Source organism: Prionailurus bengalensis, chromosome A1 (assembly GCF_016509475.1).
Source record: "Prionailurus bengalensis isolate Pbe53 chromosome A1, Fcat_Pben_1.1_paternal_pri, whole genome shotgun sequence".
NCBI classification, from domain to species: domain Eukaryota; kingdom Metazoa; phylum Chordata; class Mammalia; order Carnivora; family Felidae; genus Prionailurus; species Prionailurus bengalensis.
The window spans coordinates 5,498,152-5,521,614 of NC_057343.1; the positions used below are offsets into that span (position 1 = coordinate 5,498,152).

The 23,463-nt window shown below is 46.0% G+C and overlaps 1 protein-coding gene across 5 annotated transcripts in view; it reads left to right on the forward strand.

Moving 5' to 3' along the window:
- LOC122480709 (phospholipid-transporting ATPase IB) overlaps nt 1-23,463 on the forward strand; it is a 606,753-nt gene that overhangs the window by 362,038 nt on the left and 221,252 nt on the right. For all 5 annotated transcript variants that reach the window (XM_043575482.1, XM_043575463.1, XM_043575477.1 and 2 more), the window contains exons 26-27: nt 10,475-10,658; nt 15,621-15,731. In XM_043575482.1, coding sequence (XP_043431417.1) covers nt 10,475-10,658; nt 15,621-15,731 — 295 coding nt within the window. The remainder of the gene's footprint in view (nt 1-10,474; nt 10,659-15,620; nt 15,732-23,463) is intronic.

The window sequence follows — 23,463 nt, forward strand, 5'->3', positions numbered from 1 at the left end:
ATTCTAATCCCTGCTTCAGCCTGGGAACAGAAGGATCTAATATCTCTTATTTAAATCCCAGCCTTCCTAGTCTGGGCCCTTCTTTTCAGCCTAGCACAGGAAGAAACAGGCTATAGCCAGTTGACTTCAGTGAATATAAACCTGTGTGTAATTCACAACGTACGACCTATTAAAATTTTATATCAAATGTGGCTGCCCGGATCTTAACATATTCTGTATTGTTTAGTGGAGATGTTAGGTTTTCAGAAGCTAGACTCCTGTCTGAGCGCCACTTTAATTGCTCTGTTTCCTGGACACGCAATAAAATTGTCATGGACGCAAGTACAGATGCATAAATCCTGAACCCCCAAGCAGGGGATACTTATTTCAAAGAAAGCCCTTTCTGGTCGTGGAGTAAACTGATCTTGGGCAGACAGGGTGTCCTCCCTTTCTCCAGAGCCACTCTGAAAGCCTCAGCTGCACAGGCAGCATTTACGGCCAAAGCACAGGATCAGGTTATAAGGTTTTTGTTCGGTGAATAAAGAATATCAGGTTCCCTCACGACTCACAACTGTAGGATTGCTGGTCTCTACCTCCTAGGCTGGGAGGAAGAGAATGCTCCCAGGACAGTGAAGGCAGTCCGCAGTCAAGTAGTAATTAAGATCAGTGGTAAATATATCGCCCTGTCCCCAGATCACTCATTAGGGTTTTTTCCGCCTTTAAAATTCTTGTTTGTCGAGAAGTTTTTTTAGATTTTGGAATCAAGATTGGGGGCCATAGAAGGGTGACTTCAGGTGACTAGACTATTTAGTCATAACATTATTCATGTTGAAACTCTGGGTCATGCATCCAACGTGAAAGTGCAGAATACTTTGATTAAGATACTGGCAAGAGTGTTTTTCAGAGTTTGATACTAAAAGGAGAATCAAGGCCACATTTTGTACACTGTGTTTGTATGTGTGTGGTGTGTGTGTGTGTGTGTGTGTGCGCGCGCACACGCACCGAACGCTGAGATAATCAGCAACCCCTTTAAGCTTTAGAATTAAACACTGGAGGAGTTAAATGAACTTTTTAAGCAAGGAAACTACTAGTAGTAATTGTTAATATATTGTTATAGTGGCAAATTTATATAAATAGCATTAAAAAATTTTTTTTTCAACGTTTATTTATTTTTGGGACAGAGAGAGACAGAGCATGAACGGGGGAGGGACAGAGAGAGAGGGAGACACAGAATCGGAAACAGGCTCCAGGCTCTGAGCCATCAGCCCAGAGCCTGACGCGGGGCTCGAACTCACGGACCGCGAGATCGTGACCTGGTTGAAGTCGGACGCTTAACCGACTGCGCCACCCAGGCGCCCCTAAATAGCATTTTTAAAAAGCTCTCACCTTCTCTCTCGATTCCAGGCCTGCCTGGCTGCCCCTCCTGAGGAGAGGGGCAAGGAGAGAGTGTGAAGGAGGGCTCATCTCCTGTTTCTGGAAGTTGAAGTCTATTCTGGAGGTGGAAACATTTAGCCTTAGTATTTTGGAAAAAACGAATACTTACACCATGTCGAAAAGAGTCTTTGTACTTTTAGGATGCTTTGGAGATTTTAAGCTTTCTGCAGTTTAAATTTAATATATGCCCAAACATGTGTGGTAAATTCCTAAACTGACTGGGGCATCTGGGTGGCTCAGTCGGTTGAGCTTCGGACTCTTGATTTCGGCTGAGGTCACGATCTCACAGTTCATGAGTTCGAGCCCTGTGTCGGGCTCTGCACTGATGGTGCGGAGCCTGCTTGGGATTCTCTCTCCCTCCTTCCCTCTGTGCCCTTCCCCACTCACTCTCTCTGTCTCTGTCTCTCTCAGATAAACAAAAAAAATTTCCATTCCTAAAATGACTGTATATCTTGCACCACCAAGATATACAGCAAGATGATAGCACAGCTACCTATTTTTGGCCTCACCTGGCACAGTCAGACTTGTCACATTGTGCCAGTAGCCTGCATTCAACCTTCCGTGTACCTGGAGGGGGACAACCTCCATACAGGGACCGTTATCAAAACATCTCCAAATAAGCGATGCCTCCTGAGCTCTCCGATTAGCGGCTCGGCAGATCCTGTGACCATATTGGCCTGTATTTCTCAAGGGTGGCTGGATCAGATGAGGGCTCATAGTTATTTCATGCAGATTTGTATCACCAATCATGAGATCTAGGTCGATCATTTTATTCAACCGGCAAGTTAAATGTTTACTGGGTACTGTGTTCAAAAGTTGTTAATAGGGCAAAGGTCTGGAGGGATTGGGGCTCACGAGAGAGTATGATTTCAGACCGAAATCACCATGCAAGGAGCAGATACGTGGCGAGGTGCTTAAACACAGACTTAGTTGGGATGGTTTGCATCGCCCGACATCCCCGAGACCGCTCGAAAAGACCCAGTAAGCCAGTTTGTGCTAAGCCCTCAAAGTGCTGACGCAGGATGATACTCAGGGGCTTACTGTTGGCTTCTCATAGTCAGAGCATTCGGATCGAAAGAGCAGGCTTCTGGGTTAGCCCTTCCCAGGGGAGCCCTGTGTGAAGCCAAGGATGGCTGCCCTGCTACATGTCATTAAGAGCCGTCGCAAAAAGCCTCTAGTGAGCCCATAATGTTTTTAAGGCCGTTAGTAGCAAACAGAATCGAGAGCACTGGCATGTTTGGCCAGGAAGTTTGCAAGAAGTGCCCACTGGCAGAGTGGTCAGGAGAAGTGCGGTGTTTTGAACTCCTTCCTCTCCACCGGCGATGGAATTAGATCTCGCAGAGGTGCACAGTTGCCTTTGCTTTGTACTTCTTCCAGTCTCTCCGTCTGTGAGTAGGAGTACTCTTTCAGGATTATACACTGGTAGCGTGTTCCCACTTACATGGAAGTTGATGTACTTTTAAGTAGAACTGTATTTTTCCTATTATTCATAATTACGGTTAGAGAGATAATTAGTCCTAGAACCATGATTTTGGTAGTTAGTCACCATTTACTGAATGTCCGCTGGGGTAGGGGACGGAGAGGGAAGGATGGAAAAGAAGGAAGAAGTGAAATTGAGGGAGACAAATACATTCCCCCATAATGGTAAAATCATTACACTGGATACACTGAGTTTACTTTAAGAGAGATACCCACTAAATAGTTCTGGGATCAATTCTTTTTTTTTTTTTTTAACTTTTTTTAAATTAATATGTTTGTTTTTGAGAGAGAGAGATCACAGAAGGGGCAGAGAGAGAGAGAGAGAATGAGAATGAATCCCAAGCAGGCTCTGTACCATCAGTATGGAGCCTGATGTAGGGCTTGAACTCAAACCGTGAGATCCTGACTTCAGCCAAAGTCGGACGCCTAACCGAGCCACCCCAATGCCGCCTGGGATCGATTCTTGAAACGTTGGTGTCCGTGATGTTCCTGCCTGTGGTCTGTCATCCTCTCTGCTCTTTTATAAGGTTGGGGAAAGGACAGTAACTTCAGTCATACGGCATTTTGTAGGAAACCGCATCTTTTTTTTTTTTTTTTTTTTTTTATTTTTAAAATTTTTTTTTTTTTTTCAACGTTTATTTATTTTTGGGACAGAGAGAGACAGAGCATGAACGGGGGAGGGGCAGAGAGAGAGGGAGACACAGAATCAGAAACAGGCTCCAGGCTCTGAGCCATCAGCCCAGAGCCCGACGCGGGGCTCGAACTCACGGACCGCGAGATCGTGACCTGGCTGAAGTCGGACGCTTAACCGACTGCGCCACCCAGGCGCCCCGGAAACCGCATCTTTGATATTGCCACGGTGTGGTCCGAAATTTTTAAGGATGGAGAGAAATCCTTCCACAGGAGGGCCTCCATAGCACCTCAGATGTGGGGGGAAATGCTAGGGTGGGTGGAACCCTTCACCGCCAAAGCCGCCGAAACCGGACCCGCTCACCCCTGAAAGTCTGTGAATGTTGCTCATTTAGAACTAGGTCTATGGTGCTACCCTATGCAGCCCATTATCTCACAGATGGTATTTTTTCTCTATACGCACCCCTTCTGCTTTTGAGAACGTGCTCCGCTCTAGTCCCAACCCTATGAGGCTGCCCCTTGGTCAGGCAATGAATTTTTGCAATAAAACCTGAACTGCGTTTTCAGGTATGTCTTTGTGAGGTGCCATCTCTCATGGCTTCCTCCTGTAGAAGATAGCTCTTTTCTATGTGTACGTTCAAAAAAAATTTTTTTAATGTTTATTTCTTTTTGAAGGAGAGAGAGAGAGAGAGAGAGAGAGAGAGAGAGAGAGAGAGAGACAGACAGACAGAGTGTGAGCAGGGGAGGGGCAGAGAGAGAGGGAGACATAAGAATCCGAACCAGGTGCCAGGCTCCAAGCTGTCAGCGAGGCTCGAACTCACAGGGCTGTGAGATCATGACCTAAGCCGAAGTCGGATGTGGATGCTTAACCGACTGAGCGACCCGGGTGCCCCTCTGTGTGTACATTTTTATAATAAGGGAGCACTTGAGTCTAATTGAGAGCCCCTGAGTGAGTTTAAATGTCACTTCTTTGTGCCTATACGTAAACTGACCTCAGGTACCTACTGGGTCTGCCCAGACACACCCTCTTGCCCCGCCCTTCCCCTGCAGCCTCTCACATCTGTCCCTCTGCTCTAGGGACTGTCCCAAGCTGCCAACGTTATTTGCTTTTGGAGCTAGGGGCTACAATCAGATGCACTAAGAACTGAGACGTGAGATTAAATTTGAGAGTCACACATTTTGGGTCAGAGCACAGAGATAGAATGTTCCAGAAGGGGAAAGCTTTCCAGGAGGCCTGGACAACTGGTCCTGTATCAAGTGCACTAAATGCATCTAAGGAACAAACACAGAGGTCAGGACGCATATTGGTCAGCCAGGGAGGCACTTATTAAACAGACACATAGGATAGTTCAATTGTTTTGAGATTCTAGACACTTTTTTTTTTTTTAATTTCAAAGAGAGAAAATGTCGGAGTGGGGTTGAAGGGCAGAGGGAGAGAGAGAGAGAAAAGCTCAAGCAGGCTTCATGCTCAGCATGGAGCCCAACGCAGGGCTCAACCCCAGGACCCTGGGACCACGACCCAAACCAAAATCAAGAGGCAGACGCTCAACCAACTGAGCCACCCAGGCACCCCTAGATTTTAGGCTTCTATGTTAGGTGTTCGTGTATCTACAAACAGATTTGTTTTTTTAAGATGTCGCAATTTTTGAAACTGTTAAGATTACTGACTGCTATAAGAAATAAGGTGCAATATTTTAATGTTTTTTAATGAAAGAGTTTCCTAAGGATGTTATCTTTAAATTAATAGGGAAAATGGACATTTTCACAAATTAAATCACAGATGTTGGTCTCTGTGATATTAAAAACAACTTACAAAGTCCTATAGACCAAATTTTGGTTAGTATTTCCTCCCTCTCACCCTCTTATGTGAGACACTCAGATTTGAAGACTATTTTAAAACGACATTCCAACCCTAGTTTGTACTTACTAGTTGAGGGTTAAAAGCAAAGAAGAGGGCACCTGGATGGCTCAGTGGTTAAGTGTCTGACTTTTGGTTTGGGCTCAAGTCACGATCTCATGCTTTGTGAGTTTGAGCCCCACATCTGGCTCTGTGCTGACAGTGCTTGGGATCCTCTCTCTCCCTCTCTCTGCCCCTTCCTGGCATGCTGTCTCTCTCTAAATAAATAAATTTTAAAAAAAAAGCAAAGAAGAACATACAAAGCTTGAAAGAAGGGGATGAGATTCAGTGTTCCTGCTAATTGTTAAATGTCACCTTCTGAAACCTTTACATGTATCTTCTGCTTTGGAAACGTAAGCCCAGCTAATTAAAACATTTGAACAAGAGAGATCTTGTGATCTTGTCCAGGTCAGTGTTGCCTACTTTGGTGTTGTCCATAGGCAAGCAACATCACCATCACCTGGGAGCTTGTTAAATGCACACTTGTGCATCAGAACCTGTATTTTTACAAGCTCTCCAAGTGATTCTGATGCTCACTTAAAATTTGAGACTCATTGACCTAGGCCAGTGGCTTCAAACTTCGTTTTCCATCATAGGGACTATACAGAATAACTAAATTTAAGAGTCCAATTAGTAAATGTGCTTAGTGAATGTGGTTAATGAGTAAGTGTTGAAGTTCTCTTGGGTGCCCCTGGGTGGATGGAGTTTCTTGCAACTCGCCTGGCTGAGCTGAGCTCAGTTTGCAAATCAGTAATAGAGATTCACCCCACTTTACAAATGAGATCTCTGGGCTCTAAGAAGGAAGGGATTTGTTTAAACTTGCTCAGATGATATTGCAAAGCAGAATTGAGAAACTTGTTTTGAGACCAGGGCTTTTGTAGATCAGATAAATTAATGCATGATCATTAATTCTAGAAAAGCAGTTACCAAAGGTACTACTTAAGCATCATAGTTGAAATAACTTTAGAAAGTACATTTTAAAGTTCCAGGAACACATATCCCATGAAATTAGATACTCCAGGATACTGAATTTTTTCAAGTCTCCAAAGGAAAACTTATTTTTTATTTTAGAATCTATTGTGTTGGCCAAAAAAGTAGGTAGAATATCTCTCCAGTTGATTAAAGATCTTTGATTTTATGTTTTTATTCATAAGGCACTAAAGTAGTTATAGAACTGTCCCAAGTGCCTCGCTTAGCTCAGATGTGGCCTGGAATTCTTATTTTATGGGTTGAATGTACTATATGCTGGGAAGTGTGGCATGTGATTCCAGGTTACAAATTAAGATTAAAAAAGGAGGTGGTTTGTGCTTCGTGGCAACTTGGCGTACTAAAACACTACGTATGACCGAGGCGTAATGGTGCCTATTCCGTTTTGTAGAAATTAGCTGTTTGACATCTGTTTTGAACCCCTCGTGTGTGCTAGAATTATATTTTCTCAAGGCATCGCAGCCGAGGGCATAATAAATCCTTGATGAGAATTTCATGCTTCTAAAATGCTGGGATATGACTCAGTTTATATATCCCAGTCAGGTTTTCTCTTTATTCTTGCTTTTTTGGGAAAACGCAGCTTTGGACTTGCATAGATTTTGCTCGAAGCCATCAGAATCATGACTCAACTCGTCTGAGATTCAAATCCCACAGTGGCAAATGTAGTGAGTGGATTTGACTTGCTACTTGGCTCTTGTTGGTTGGCTTACTGCTAAACCCAATAATGAGAAAACACCTTAAAAATATTTTTTAATGTTTATTTATTTTTGAGAGAGAGAGAGACTGTGTACACGTAAGCAGGGGAGGGGCAGAGAGGGAGGGAGACACAAAATCCCAAGCAGGCTCCAGGCTCTGAGCTGTCAGCACAGAGCCCGATGCAGGGCTCGAACCCACGAACTGTGAGATCATGACCTGAGCCAAAGTTGGACACTTAACCGACTGAGCTACCCAGGCGCCCCAAGAAAAAAAAAAACACCTTTAACTTCAGAGAAAACCACGGACTTGTTTAGTGGCTTCCCTATTTGGCCACCACAACCCGTCCAGCCTCCCACCACACATGTTCTTGTGGTTGAGCTTTCTGCCCTACAGAGTCGCCTTTTGCCCCGTATACCCCCTTTTGCTCTGAATCACTCCAGGTCAGCTGGAGACCAACTTACTCGATGACTTGGGTGGCAAGGAAGATTCTCAAGTCGTCGTAGCCCCAGACTCCCCAGGGCTGTGTGTCTGTCCCATGTGCTCCTGTACAGAAGACGAGTTCGAGATTAAACGATAGTGGAGTTTCACTTCAGTGAGTGAATAAATGTATTTGAAGAGCCAGTGATGTAATCATGGAGAGGAGTGAGCAATGCAGAGGCTCCCAGACTCCCTGCGTTCGCAGAACTGTAGTGTCTCAGTGATTGCTTTGCAAAGCCCCTAGGCCAAGAAAGAACATTGAATACATTGAGCAGTTTCTAACTACGAGGAAGGTAAGGTCAAACAATGAAAGAAGTCATTATGTTCTAAGAACTTAGTAGACGTCCGAAACAATCACGGACATAGCTGGAAAGAAATAATACTTTATCTCACCCTTACTAACCATAACCACTCACCGATGCTCTGGTGTGGGCATCCCACATTGGTGTCTCCATACCATATATGACCTCTGCTTCTGTTGAGCTTAGAGGAGAAATGGGAAATCAGAGTCGTGTAGCAGATGAGAATTGTGGGGCTGTGTCTGCTGATCAGGAGCTTAATGAGAGAGGTACGTCAAGGTCAGCCCTTGGCTCGAAGCAGCCCTTGCACAAATGTGGAAGGAAGAGCTACAGTTTACACCTCTGTCCGTTAACATTGCTTCCAGTAATTTCCCATTAGGCTACGTTAAAGTAAGTCTAGCATCTGCTACCAGGGAGATGGGGATTCTGTTCCGTTCTGCTCGTAGCTGTCTGGAAGATCATACTTGGAAGCTATTTTTAAGCTCTGAAGCGTGTCTGTTAAACAGTGGGTGAGGGACCTGGGACTGTTGAGCTCGTAGCCACTGAACTGTGGGAGGAAGGATGTGATGGATGGCTCTCTAGTTCAGCCTTCCTGACATTTGAAAGATGAGTTCTACTTGTTCTAGCCTAACCCAAAGGACAGAATTAGTGCTTTTAGGTTATCAACCACAAAAAAGTAGCAGTAATGATTTTTGGTGGTTGCAGTTGCCCTAGGAGGCAATAAACTCCCGTTATCGAAAGTCACTGTGAGGGGCGCCTGGGTGGCGCAGTCGGTTAAGCGTCCGACTTCAGCCAGGTCACGATCTCGCGGTCCGGGAGTTCAAGCCCCGCGTCGGGCTCTGGGCTGATGGCTCAGAGCCTGGAGCCTGTTTCCGATTCTGTGTCTCCCTCTCTCTCTGCCCCTCCCCCGTTCATGCTCTGTCTCTCTCTGTCCCAAAAATAAATAAACGTTGAAAAAAAAAATTAAAAAAAAAAAAGTATTAGGGGCGCCTGGGTGGCGCAGTCGGTTAAGCGTCCGACTTCAGCCAGGTCACGATCTCACGGTCCGTGAGTTCGAGCCCTGCGTCAGGCTCTGGGCTGATGGCTCAGAGCCTGGAGCCTGTTTCCGATTCTGTGTCTCCCTCTCTCTCTGCCCCTCCCCCATTCATGCTCTGTCTCTCTCTCTCCCAAAAATAAATAAACGTTGAAAAAAAAAAAAAAAAGAAAGTCACTGTGAGAATGATTAAAGAGATAGTAGATTGTACAACATGGCTCCTAAAAGCCTTTCAACCCCCAGATTCTGTTTTTCTCATTTGCTAATTTCCATTCCTTTGAGCTAAGGCTCCCAGAGTACCTGTGCTTTAAGTTCAGTTTGCTGTCTCACCAGGCACAGAATGGTCTCTGGGTTGGTAGAATTAAATGTAAGGTAAATTTTAAGTTTTCCGTTGGAAACAGGTATTCTGGAGGTCAGAGGCCGTGTGAGAAGTCATAGTTGTACTGAGAAAGTCCTTGCGTGTCTATTCTAGCTTACAAGTACCGTGCATATGTGGGTGCAGCCAGTATACCTCTGGGAGACCCAGACAGGCCTTTTACTCTGTGTGTGTGTGTGTGTGTGTGTGTGTGTGTGTGTGTGTGCGCGCGCGCGCGCACACACACACACGCCATTCGGGAGTTTACCCGTGAATTTTTTTTTCACCCAAAGTGACTCTCAGCTTACCAGTTCAAATTTAAAATAAATCAGTCCCGAGGTACTAATAGTTTTTACCATGTCGTTGTATTATCTGGTCTTACACTCCGAACAAATACTTCGTTATAATGAACTTTGCTGTGCTTTAGAGCCCGTAGATTTACATTGGGTCCTCTTCCCAGATGATTTGAGGGCTTATAAGAAATAGCCCCCATCCTTCGATTCCTTGCGGGAACAGCCCATCTTCCTGCAAAGGCTGTCTTGTCTTTGGGCTTTGGGCTGTGCTCCTGCACAGTTCAGCTTTGGTAGTCCTGTCCTGGTGACCACCCCCCCCCCCCCCCGCCTTCTTAAATCCTTGTGCCTTGGCTGCCCTTCAGACACTGCCTCCATTTCTGAGGTGGAGAAGGGAAAGGCTTTCTTCTCCCTTACCCTCATCCTCTTTCTGCACTTCTCAAGCCATGCCAATTTTCTTTCCCTTCTGTGAAAGCCGATTTTACAGACAGTTCCCTTGCCAGCCCTGGGTTGTGTATGATGTACAGCAAAGCAAAAATGGGGTCTGTGCTAGTTTTCTGATTTATTTGGAAGACATTTCCTAAGACCTCTGTATCCAGCTTCCCTGCCTTCATCGTCCGGCGGGGGGACACATGTGCCCCTGAGGAGTTTGCACGTATGGTTACCACCGCGCAGAGCGATTACAAACAGGCTGTGTTTTCAGTTAGTTTTGACTTGTGTATTTCATCTGTGAAGTTGGCAACTACTTGAAAGCCACAAGCTACTGTTTTCTGAAAGCTTCTTTGCACATGAGCATAAAACGTATGTATTGGATTTGGAAATTGTCCACTAACTGCCCTTTTAATGCAGCTCAATGTAGATTACAGCTGTTTCCTCTGGAAAGACGCATCCAGTCATCATTTCTTTCTTCTCTTACAGAGTGTCTCCTCTGCAGAAGTCTGAGATAGTGGATGTGGTTAAGAAGCGGGTAAAGGCCATTACCCTGGCCATCGGGGACGGTGCCAACGACGTTGGGATGATCCAGACCGCTCACGTGGGTGTAGGGATCAGCGGGAATGAAGGCATGCAGGCGACCAACAACTCGGATTATGCCATCGCGCAGGTCAGAGGCGTGTTGACCAGCTGTCCCGTCCCGTTGGCAGAGGTATCAGCCGGGCATGAAGGCCTGGTTGGTGCTTGACCTCGGTCCAGCCCTAAGAACCCCGCCCCCTCTTTTGCGGTTGTGTCTAGACAAAATCGCCGGAGTATTTGCATTTCCCTGTGGTGTTGCTCTTGTGTGGTTTGAGGGCCCTGTGCTGCGGGTTGTTGTGGTTGTCGCGGTTGTATTTGTCAGCGGTGAGGTTGGCCGAGCTCTCTGTCCTCCGGACGAGGCATCGTCCCTGACGGATAGGTCTCGGGTCCTGCTGATGAGAGCCTCTCACCCTCAACTCCCACATCGGCTGCCTGTCCTGGTCCTGTTCCTTATGGCATCCCTTGCTAAAGGATGGCCATGCTCATAGCATTAATTCTCTACCGTCCCCATCCCAGAATCTCTCCTCTTTTCAGAAGGCACTAGAACACTCTCTCATCAGGCATTGAAAGTCAGGGGAAAGCAGTGATTTACAACCACCAGCCACCCTTCTCTACGGCCATAACCGGGGTGCTGCCCAGACCCGCTGCTCTGAGATGAACCCACGGTCAACAGCAAACAGCCTCTCGCTGCCAGACCAAGTGCAGCCCGTTCCTCTCTGGATCACATGTTGCCCGCAGAGGGGCCCAATGTACTTTGTAGTTACTGAACAGATGACCTGACAATGAGAGAAATGTCTGCTCCTCAGAGAGAGCCAAAACCTGAAGGAAAATAGCCAACCGCCTCACCCTAGGTATGACAGATCTAGATCATTTGCCCCCCTTGATCATCCAGAAAATCTAGACCTCACAATGGACACCGATCGTGGCCTCCTGTCTACAGGTTACAGTAACTTGTGATAAAACGCCTGCGCGTTTGGTGGTTAGCCAGTGTTTTGTCATTTCAAGTATGTGTTAACCTTAATCACGTGAACACAAGTAATAGTGGCGTTTTCTCCCTTCAAGCTGAAACTGGGGGCTGCGTATACAATGTGAAAGAGCTTCCAACGCCCCCAGGGCTGCAGGCTGGTCCTGCGCAGCTTGGGGGCTCTCCCTCCCCAGAGCGGGGTTCTAGAGCATTAGATGACCTCTCAGACTCCCTCCAGGCTCGTGGTTCTGCAGACACAGGGAGGAATTTACAAAATCCTCCTGGCTCTGGAAAGCCCACGAAATCAGTCTTGTTTCTCTGTTGATTTCAAATAAATCCTCAAGGTAATTGCTAAAGTTGGTAGGGGAAGGAATTCTGATTTTCTAGGTGGGAACACTGGGGCTCCTTCCCATTAGGTGACCTGCCTCGGGTCCGAGCACCGGGGGTCAGAGAACACCAGACCTGCACGTGACCTTGGGGACCAGTCCCGCACACCTGCCCGTTCACTTTCCCGAGTCCACCACTCCGAGGCCTGTGAGACTCCCACTTCCTGTAGTCTGTCAGCAACTGTAGATGTTATACACCCCAGCATTATTAAATACTTGAGTTATGGCATCATGTGGCTGGAAGGGATCTTTAGAGGTTTCCTAGGAGTTCCAGGCAAATATTTGCCTGTCTTTTCTTTAAAATGTCTGGGGAAGGGAGATTCCATGACCTGCTTTATTGAAACTGCATACTAATAGGCTGTGGGATCTGGAGCAGTGATTGCTCTCTTCAAGTTGACAGCACAAAAGCAGGGTATGGAGGAGAGAGAGAGAGAGAGAGAGAGAGAGTGAGTGAGTGAGTGAGTGAGTTAGGGGTCTCCTTCCCCTTCCAGTGTCATAGCCGCTGCCACAGGAACTGATGCACGGCCCCATGTGTCTGTGGGTCTTTGTTTCTCCTGTCCGTGGTCCTGCCTGTGCCTGGGGAAGGGTCCTGCTGCTTCAGGGTAGCCTTCCTCCTGGCCTTACACCTTCCCCACCCGACACTGTGCCTCGGCCGCTTCAGTCAGAAGTTAGAGATGCCACAATTTTGTGAGTCCCGTTGCCCCTAGTGAAATGATAAACGTCTCTGGCAGAAGTTAACATCGTGTGCTTTGTCTTTGCATTTCACGTGGATGAATACGCTTTTGATCGGATCTTTGAGGAAGTGCCCCCAGAAGGTTGTATACCGAAGGAAGAAAATGTAGCTTGAAGGCTTGTCCTTGGGAAAAACGATGAAAGAGGCCAAGCTCTGGTTCTATCTCTTTTCTGTCCGCCTGTGCTTTTATCCTCAGAGGCAGCTGCTGGGACTCACGGCCCCCCCCCCTGTGCTGCTGCCTTGCCCGTGGGCACTCTGTGCTGGCGACGGTAGCCCTCGGCTGCCCGTTCTCCTCAGGAGAGGATCCTTCCTGCCCCCAACCTTCTTAGCGTCTTTTGAGCGACCTCATGAAAATAGCATTTTGATTTAGGGTGTGTGTGTGTGTGTGTGTGTGTGTGTGTGTGTGTGTGTGTGTATTTCCTGAAAACAGATCATTGTAGCGCTACACTTGAGTCATTCCGGATGACTCTAGCAGATGTTCTCTGTGCCCACCGAAGTTTAGCATCAGGGGGTCCAGGTCAAATGCAAACTTCCTTTTTATTTGTTTAGCCAGTTATTTTATGATTCCCCAATCCCCTTTGGAATCCTTAATGAGCTTTTATGGGGAGTGTTATTTTTCCATATGAACCTACTCCTGCCATTTTGAAGTGGCCATTTAGCTTTTGGAGTACGTAGTTGAGTGACCGCCCTACCCCCATCTCCTGGAACAACTCATGAAATGTGATGTCGTGTCAGATCTTGAGGGCTAATGGAACCTATTGTGTGGTTTCCTCTTGAAACAGAATGGTTTTGTTTTTAAATACTGCATTTCTAGTCAGAAATTTTCTTTTCTACAGTTAAATTTAATGTCAAAAGTAATCAGAAATAGGCAGTTTGCCATATCGAAAGAATTTTTTTTGCATGCATCACTTTTTTTCTACTTAAAAAATGTTTATTTCGAGAAAGAGAGAGTGCACACAAACAGGGGACGGGCAGAGTGAAAGGGAGAGAGAGAATCTCAAGCAGGCTCCACGCTGTCAGCACAGAACCCCATGTGGGGCTCAGTCTCACAAACCATGAGATCATGAGCTGAAATCAAGAGTCATATGCTTATCTGACTGAGCCACCCAGGTGCCACTCTACTTTTTTAAATTTAAATTCGAGTTAGTTAACATATAGTGTAGTATTGGTTTCAGGAGTAGAATTTAGTGATTCATCACTTACATGGAACACCCAGTGCTCATCCCAACAGGTGCCCTCTTTAATGCCCCTCACCCATTTAGCCCATCCCCCCACCCACTACCCCTCCGCAGCCCTCAGTTTGTTACCTAGATAGAAGAGTCTCTTATGGTTTGTCTCCCTCTCTGTTTTTATCTTATTTTTCCTTCCCTTCCTCTATGTTCATCTGTTTTGTCTCTTAAATTCCACATGAGTGAAATCATATGGTATTTGTCTTTCTCTGATTTATCTTGCTTAGCATAATACACTCTAGTTCCATCCATGTTGTTGCAAATGGCAAGATTGCATTCTTTTCTATGTCCGAGTAATACTCCATTGGTAATATATACACCACATCTTCCTTATCCATTCAGTTGATGGACATTTGTGCTCTTTCCATAATTTGGCTATTGTTGATAGAGCTGCTATAAACATTGGGGTGCTTATGCCCCCTTTGAATCAGCACTTTTGTACCCTTGGGATAAATACCTAGTAATGCAAATTGCTGGGTCATAGGGTAGTTCTATTCTTAACTTTTTGAGGGACCTCCACACTGTTTTCCAGAGCGGCCGCACCAGTTTGCATTCCCACCAGCAGGGCAGGAGGGTTCCCCTTTCCCCACATCCTTGCCAGCATCTGTCGTTTCTTGAGTTTCTAATGTTTGTGGATATTCTCAATATAGCCTGATGATCTCTCTTAGGAGAGTGAGCCTGAGGACGACGACGACCCTGTGACTTGGAGTGGGGCATTGAGGGTGTAGTTCAAGGCAACCGACGAGACACCCGTGTGACACAAGACTAATTAATGCGGAGACATTGTGAATTTAAACAGGATTGCCCCTAATGGTGCCTTTGTACCGGAGCACGACACGGTCCACAAAAACCAACAACAGCAACAAAGAACAAACCTTATTTCCCTCCCTCTAGCTCAGTATTCGCTTTTGGGGACCTTTGTGAGGTAGGACACAGAAAGCCAAGCCAGGCTAAGAGGAAGCGGATAGGATTCAAGTGGCGCCCGAAGACCCTCCTACCCCAAAGAAGATTCAAATATCTCATTTGATATTGGATATCGCTCAGTATTTCAAGCAGCGAGAGCCATTACATCATCGTCGACCTCGTACCCGCTGCCTGCTGGGTTTTTGTTTTTCTTGACTGCATAGCGCTCCAGCAAGAAGTACGGTTCCCTGGTTGGGAGCAAAAAAGGAGGGCACAATGAGTGTAGACGTGAAGGCTGTGTGTGTGTGCCCGAGTGCGGGTGCCCCTCTGTGCACGTGCAGTTGCTTTTAACCTGCAGGCTGATGGTGGAAATAGGTCGTGTACACATATGTGCATCCCTTTGGTAAAAAGGGTCCTGGTGCCTGAGCGTTCCTGTCCCTTGCTCCCGAAGTCACCGTAAAATCTAGTCGAAGAGAAGCATCTGGTTGCTTTGCTTTTCTTCCAATTCAAGTGGTCACCTTCTCCTCTAAGAGTTGAGGACCCTCCCGCCCCGGCAAAAAAAAAAAGTATTTGTGTAAACAGAACGTCAGGAGAATAACAGTTGGAGGTCCACTGTTGTGTTTGGGGGAAAATAACAATTAGGTGGATCTGAGAGGAGATTTTAGTCGTCCTCACTGGACCTGAAAGCTTTGCCTTTTGTTTTCGGGAGGGAGCGTTTTTCTCGGGTTATCCGCACACTCCGCTTTCCTCTGCTCCCTTACCCGTCTCCCAAGGCCATTTTGCAGCTTCCGTTCCTAAATGATGGGCGGTCCTGAACTTCGTTCTTTTTCTTTCTCAGTTTTCCTACTTGGAGAAGCTCCTGTTGGTTCACGGCGCCTGGAGCTACAACCGTGTGACCAAGTGCATACTGTATTGCTTCTACAAGAACGTGGTCCTCTACATTATCGAGGTGAGCGAGGTTAACCTCTTCGTCGAGGCGGAAGGCCTTCACGTATTTAAGCTAGCTTCAAGAGAGGATGTTGTCCACGTAGAGCCGAAGAAAAGGTTGGGGGGTGGGGGCGACATTCGGGAAAGCTGTGACGCACGTGGCCTCTCGGAAGCAGGGGGCACCTTGCAGGTGGAGGTCCTCATGCCGCGCCACCGGTGCACGGAGACTCTGCATCTGGCCCGAGTGGAACTTTGCTGTCACTCACACCCGGCGCCCCCCAGGGTGGTCAGCACCTGGGCGGCAGATGCTTGCCCCTGTCTTGGTGGCCCCTGGGACGTTTCTAGGCAACCCAGTCATCCTTATCTTCCCTAGAATGAAAGGGTCTGACTTCTTGCTGTATTTCTCTTGGGACCTGCACGTTACCCAAGCACGGATTTGTCACTTGTGGGATATTTGGACCATACTATTTCAATGGGGAAGGCTGGGGAGTAAGCAACTAAGGTAATTAAAAATACCTCTTGAACTCACTGGGTTGTGAAGCCGGTTTTCAAGATGTTGATTCAATTGCAGGTGGACTTATTTTACTTATTAGGGGGACTAGAGCAGGAGAAGGGTGGGCCCAGGGAAAAGTGGAACGGGCCCTTTCTGTGTGGGCGCAGGGGGGGTACCAGCAAGACAGCTGTGCTGCAGGGGGGTGGCTTTTGAGGCCATCTTGACTAATAGGTTTCCAAGTGTGTTTAGAAAGGAGGAAGCAGCTGGTCGCTCCAGAGAGATAGAAAGGCAATGTTAATTGTGGATGGTGTCAATACGGCATTCCGTTACGAGTTATTTTGTGTCTGATTTCTCAATGCTTGGCAGAAATAATAACCAAGGCGCAGATCAACGTTTTCTGATGCGGATCTTTAATGTACTCAGCTCAGGAAATTTAACGAGTGGTTTGACTAGCCATTTCTTTACCAAATTGTCTACCCTTTCCTCTCAAATACTCGGGTCAAACACATAGGTTCACATCACTCACTCTGTAACTAAACTATTAGTGGGTAATTTTCCTGAGTTGTGCAGGTTGTTCACTGTACAAGGCTGCCCAGCCGAAGGGGTAAATGGGGCAGAGATGTAGGAAAACCAGGAAGAAGAGATGCGTTTTGCTAATTTGCACAAAGGCAGTCTACTCACCGCGTCTGCTCGTCTTGTGCTGTAATAACACAGTTCAGTCCATGCCAAGTAAGAACTTCTAGATATGGCGGGTTTCACAGTTTGTGTCTTCCTTTTGTCTGCATTATTACAGGGTTTTTTTTTTGGAGGGGGGCACTTAAATATGTTTGTCCTTCTGTTTCTGTGACATTTTTTCCCCTCCGTGATAGGAGTCACTCCTGAATGTCACTTGGGGTCATAGATAATCGGTGCTGTGGTCTGCAGGAGTGTAGGAATCCCTGCTCCCACGTGCCATCCGAAGTTTTGCACACACTTTCAGCTCCTGTAGCTCTTGGCCTCACAAGATTTCTTAACAATCTGTTTTTCCTCAAAATCAGCAAATTACAGATAGTCTAGACTTCTTATCAGGACATTTTACATGAAGCCCCCAACCCTCTGGCTTCCCAGAACTTCTTCCCAGGAAGTGCTTAGTCATTTACACCTCCTATCTTGCCCCCCGCCCCACCTTTTTTTTTTAATTTCAAGAGGGCTAAGGATGAGAAGAGTATAATTTTTGTCTGTCTGGAAAATTCTATCTGGAATGAAACCCTGAAAAGGCCGTGTGAGTTCCTTACATTAATTTTTCGATTGTAGCTGAGCCACAGCGGTAAACGGTCTTTTGTAAACAGCCTTTAAAAACATTCTTGGTAACATTTAAAAATGAAATAAAGTCTCCACCGCTCTGGTCTCCATTTTCTATTTAGTATTCCTAGGAGATTTAATTCGAAAACCAAGAGAACAAAATCCTCGCCTGCGCCCGGAGCATTGACTCGGTGTGTATATAGCCTCTGTGCCACCAATATGCACTTTAAGTGTAATTTTAAAAATGGGAAATATTAGTGTGTTTTGAAACGAAAGATCAAAGCTTATCGTACTTTGATTTGCTCCTTTGCGATGAATAGTTTTGCATTCTGAGGGTTACCTTGTAGCTAATTGAGAAGGAATTCTATCGCATATTACTCTCAAATGGTTTTCTTGTAGCTCAAGGAGAAACCCTTGGCGACAACCAGTAAGTTCTCGTCTCAAACGACCTCTGATATATATACTATCAGTCATTTAAAAATAGAGTCTAGAGGCAATTTGGCGGAGTGACAAAAGACGCACAGGTAGGCATGTGCACGCACACACGCACACACACATTTAGAGTCTTAGGCATTGCCGTGAGGATTATGGTGATTTGAATTACCAGTGAAGATCGTATGGTAGACCTATGAGCCTGTGATGCTCACTTGGTCCACTGACCTATGAAACTTGATTTTCCTGCGGGACCCACGGCTCTCTCCTCACCTCAAGACGGAATGCAAACTGAAAGTCCCCGCCGCTCTCGTCCCCTGCTCGCTTAGGCATATTCTTTCGGGACCCTTTGCTGTGTTTACGGACATGTTCACATATACAAGCAAATCAGTGTTTTTACACACAGGTCCTCATGCTCTGTAATACGGTCTGCAGCCCATGTTAGACCTCACACCGTACTTTTGGGACCATTCCCGTCACTACACACAGGTTCATCGCGTGCTGTTTCACAGAATAGCTTCTTGATCTGTTTCACCTTTCCCAGATTGATGATCAAGTCCTCTCCCTCCCACCCACAAAAAGCCTTGCGGAATAACAGCTTTCCCTCTAAGTAGGCCATGAATACTCGACCAAAATGATAGTGATCTAATTCGAGCGTTGCCACCACAGTGCCTTGACCGTCACGCACGATCAGTTGATAAGTCCGTACCACGGGCTCCTTCTTGCTGACAAACCTTAGTGCTATTTGACGTGTCATGTAAAATTTCTTCAGGCCGAAGTAACCATTGGTTAGAGTGATGATAAAATAGGAACAAAATGATGGGATCAGTGATTTCATGGTCACCCTATTATTAATAGGCAAAACAAAAGATGCATAAACCTTGGCTCTCTGTTCCCTCCACTGCTGCCTGTATTTAGTACTTCTTGCCTGCATGATAGCAAAGACCCCTAGCTTTGCTCCATCAACCAACTGTATGCAGCCCGGATGAGCTTCTAACATACATTTGACTCATTCCAGTGACTGGCACAGTTTCTGGGACGTCGACACTCAGAAATGGTGGCAGTGAGTAAACAAATGTCACTGCCCCCCTCAGACTCAGACAAGCAAAGGAGGGGCAGAGGGAGAGAGAGAATCTTAAGCAGGCTCTGTGCCCAGTGCAGAGCCAGACATAGGGCTCGATCTCAGGACACAAGGTCATGACCAGAGCCAAAATCAAGAGTCAGATGCTTAACCGACCGAGCCACCCCAGTGCCCCATCCTTGAACTCTTCAAGGTTCTTATGGCTCCTGATGGAATCCCCAGGTCTGCCTTCCTGCCCCTGCCCCTCGTGGTCTGGATCCCGATTGTCACCGGCCTTATATTTCACTCCATCCCTCCTCATCTGTTATTAGTGCTGCTAATGCACAGTAAGATACACCTTTACTATGCTTATGGTTCTATGCATTAAAACTGGATTTTTTTTTTTTAAGTTCATGTGTTTTTGAGAGAGAGAATGCAAGTTGGGAAGGGACAGAGGGAGGGGGGAGGAATTCCAAGCAGGCTCTGCACCAACAGCACAGAGCCCGACGCGGGGCTCAAACCCACAAACTGTGAGATCATGACTTGAGCCAAAGTGGGACGCTTAACCAATTGAGCCACCCGTACACCCCACATTGGATTTTTATCATTAGAAACCAACTGGCAGTTTTCTGTCTGCCTCTCGTAGATGATGCCCAGAATATCACAAAGAGTGTCTGGAGATGGGTGATGGTGGCTGCCCAATGGTGTGAATGGATAAAACGTGATTAGGATAGGGACGTCAGGGTGGCTCCGTCGGTTGAGTGCCCGACTTGGGCTCAGATCTGTGAGTTCGAGCTCCGTGTCGGCTCTGTGCTGACAGCTAGGAGCCTGGAGCCTCCTTCACATTCTGTGTCTCCGTCTCTCTCTCTCTCTGCCCCTCCCTCCCTGCCCCCCCTCCCAAGAATGAATAAACATTTTTTTTTAATGAGTGCTCTATGCACTTTATTTTATTTAATTTTCATGACACTTGACCATTTTTTTTTTAACGTTTTATTTATTTTTGAGACAGGGAGAGACAGAGCATGAACGGGGGAGGGGCAGAGAGAGAGGGAGACACAGAATCGGAAACAGGCTCCAGGCTCTGAGCCATCAGCCCAGAGCCCAACGCGGGGCTCGAACTCACGAACCGCGAGATCGTGACCTGAGCCAAAGTTGGACACTTAACCGACTGAGCCACCCAGGCGCCCCATGAATAAACATTTTAAAAAGATTAGTATGGTAAGCTTTATGCTATGTGTATTTTACCATAATAAAAAAACATGCCAAAAAATTTTAAAAAGAACATCACCAGCACTTCGTTGGTTGAGTCACATGGAGGGAAACAAAAATGTGTAGCCAGGACCCTATGCTTTGGAGAGCTCATTGAAGGTTTTCTCAAACCTTCAATGTAGTGTAGTTACGTAGTTTTGTTTACGTGTAGTTTTGTTTTGTATCAGTGATTAAATGCTAAGTTTGTGGCTGTGACCAGATGACCATATTTCTCAGAAGGTAAATTTCCGCTGGGGGCTAGACCACGCAGAACATCTTAGCCTTGTGGGGCAAACGGGGCTCTTGTCAGCCAGCTAGAGGGGGTGCGTTCCTTGTGTGTCAGAGGTAGGGATAAAATTAGCGAAGGCAAGGAGGTAGGGTTGGGTGGGATATATGAGTGGCCAGAGAAGGGGATCTAAATAACTAGACAGGAGTTTTGTTGCTATTAGAAGCTGGGGTTCCTTTTTCATTCTGGAATAAGCGAGTGACATAGTAAAAGCGATTTTAGAAAACTCCTATGTCAATATGTAGGGCAGATGGCAAGCAGAGACCTTTAATGTAATTTTGTAGTTTTAACCTGGAGCATAAATCATGACCATTATGTAACTATTTCCCAGCATAATTTATAAGCAGAAAGGAACAACTGATTAAAAAAAAAAAAAAAAAAACTCTTTGATTTCCACAATGGTAGGCATTTACCGTAAATGTAAAGATGGGGGAAAAATCCGTATACATTTTTGAAGTCCTCATGCGACTGCTTGGTGATAATTCCCAGAGAGAGAAGGGTCGATTAAATCCTTTAAAGTTCCTACGCTATTTAACAAAGTAGGGGTTCGCTACTCAGAATTTCCTGAATAGGGTACAAAGCCTAAGAAAGTTTCAAAGCCTAACAGCTTCCGCATGTTAAGCGTTTACTAGGTGCACTGGTTTGTCCTCAGACTTTCTGAACCCCTAGGGAAAGGTAATATTCGGAATGGAGAAAAGTTTTAACAATAATAAAATTCAAATAGGAAAATAATAGGGAAGTTACTTGAATTTAACCTGCATTTTAAAAAATTATGATACAGATCCCTTATAAACTTTGATGTGTGACATAAAGATAAGACCCCAAATCATCTTTGAAATAGATGAGACTTTGAAATTATGATTATTATTATAATTACGATGGTGATGAGTTGGTGGCTCCTAGTATAGAGAATAACAATAACTTAGGTATTGATGTGAAAAATGGGAATTTTATACTACTTAGAGTGTCTGCTTATTTTTGGCCACACGTATAAGGAATTTTAATGCTTTCTTGGGGTCATTAGACTGGCATGAGATACTGGCCAGGAACTGGGATGCATATTTGGCATGGAGGTCTGGAAATATCACTGAATAAGACAGATTTAAACCACTGCAATTTGAGATCAGATGCAACTAACCAACAGAATTTTGTTGAAAGCTAATTAAGACTTGTCAGTATCTGACAGGCCTAACACAAACAACAAAAAGCCTGTGCTCTAGAACGTTCCAAAATGTTTACCAGCATTTCGTTTTCCGTACCTTAAAACTAAAACAGTAAAATGAATTGTGGTTCATGTATAAACTGCCATTTTCACCCAAAATATTCTCAGAGAAGTACTTCGAATTTGTTTTTTTTTTTCTGAAAACATATACATAATCTTTTTTGTTGTGATACAGTTTTTTGCTGTCGGACCTCAGAGGTTTTGGGTTTTTTTTTTTTCCTCCATTTTTTAGATCATTATTGTTTGAGAATAATTATATCTCAATGACTTGTAGGCGGCCCCTTCTTTCATTTATCATCTGACTAGCTTCTCATTTGTGGAGCCTTCTCATTTGTGAAGCTCCTTCTCATTTGTGGAGCCTTAAAAAATATCATCGGACTAGCTTCTCATTGTGGAGCCTTCATGTGTGAGAGATGCTGTCGATTTGGTAAGCCCTGTTCCAAACTGGTATCTGTTTCCCAAGAATAACCCGGGCTGCCTTGTAAATGGACTTTGGGTAGATATTGCTTTAAATCTTAGAATCAACAAAGAATAGACATTTTAAAACTTTAAAATATTATCCAATAGCGTTTTCTCCTTTTAGTTACAATGCACGACTTAAACCCGCCTCAAAAAAAAAAAAAGAACGTATTTCATTCTTGACACGTAAGAGATCTCTTTATGGTGAAAGACCCAATTCCTGATAGCTAAGCTTCCCTCTTCTGTCCTGTCCGTCTGCCTTGTGAGAGGTAGCTTTAGGTTTCTTGATAAAGAGCCCTGATTTGAGGGGCTAGATTGCAGTGACGAGCTTAACATTAGCATGTTAATAGGGGAAGGTGAATCGAGACCTATCTGTACAGGCTGTGACTTCATCACCTATGAAACCATCCGTTTTCTGGTAAAAGCTTTAAGCATTAGGTGTTGACGGCCTCCTCGATAGCAGGTGGAATGCTGGGACCAGGGGCCCAAACTCTGCAGAGTTCCCCCTTGACGGGGCTGGTGGCACAGCGAGAGAAGGGCCCCCGTGGCAGATGTCTGGGGCCAGAGCCATTCCAGGAACGTCCCAGCTTGTGGACTCCGTGACCGCCTGGCCGTTTCCTGTCTGGAGCTGATAGTTACTGAGCAATCTTTACAATTTTAATATGTTGGAAGGAAAACTGTCTCAAGAGTGGCTTCCCAGTGGGCAATTACAGGATGGGAATTCACCAGAAGTAGGAATATTCTGAACAGTACTCTCCCCGCCTTGCACACCCTCATTCTCCAAGCGCTCTGGGGTCCTGGGATCCAGATGAACCCGACTGAGCCCCTGCTCTTGGAAGAAAGTAGGGGATGCAGGGAAGACTGGCGCAGTTATGGTGCCGGGTGCCGGCTTACAGGAAGACCGCGCGCGGTGTGCGGGGAGAGCTCTCACAAGTGGTGCCGTACAGACGGCCGTGGGGGCCTCGGCTTGCCAGGAGGAACTGAGCTGGGACCTGGCGGGATGAGTACAGGCTGATCAAGCGAGGGGGGCTGGAGGAGAGAGTTCCGTTGGCCTGCCAGAGAGAGGCCCGCACCTGTCTGCCCCACGTAACCCTCCCGGTGTATTCCAGCTCCGTGATAAGTGCCAGAAGTCACCAGGCCCCTAGTAAACGACAGGGAAGAAGTGTGGTTTGCTGCGTTTTATGTTTCAGTAGGAAGATGGCCGCAGAAGTGACGGCACACGGGCGCAGGAATGTTCTCTCCAAGCCTACTTGGTTGCTGCCCATTTACGGAG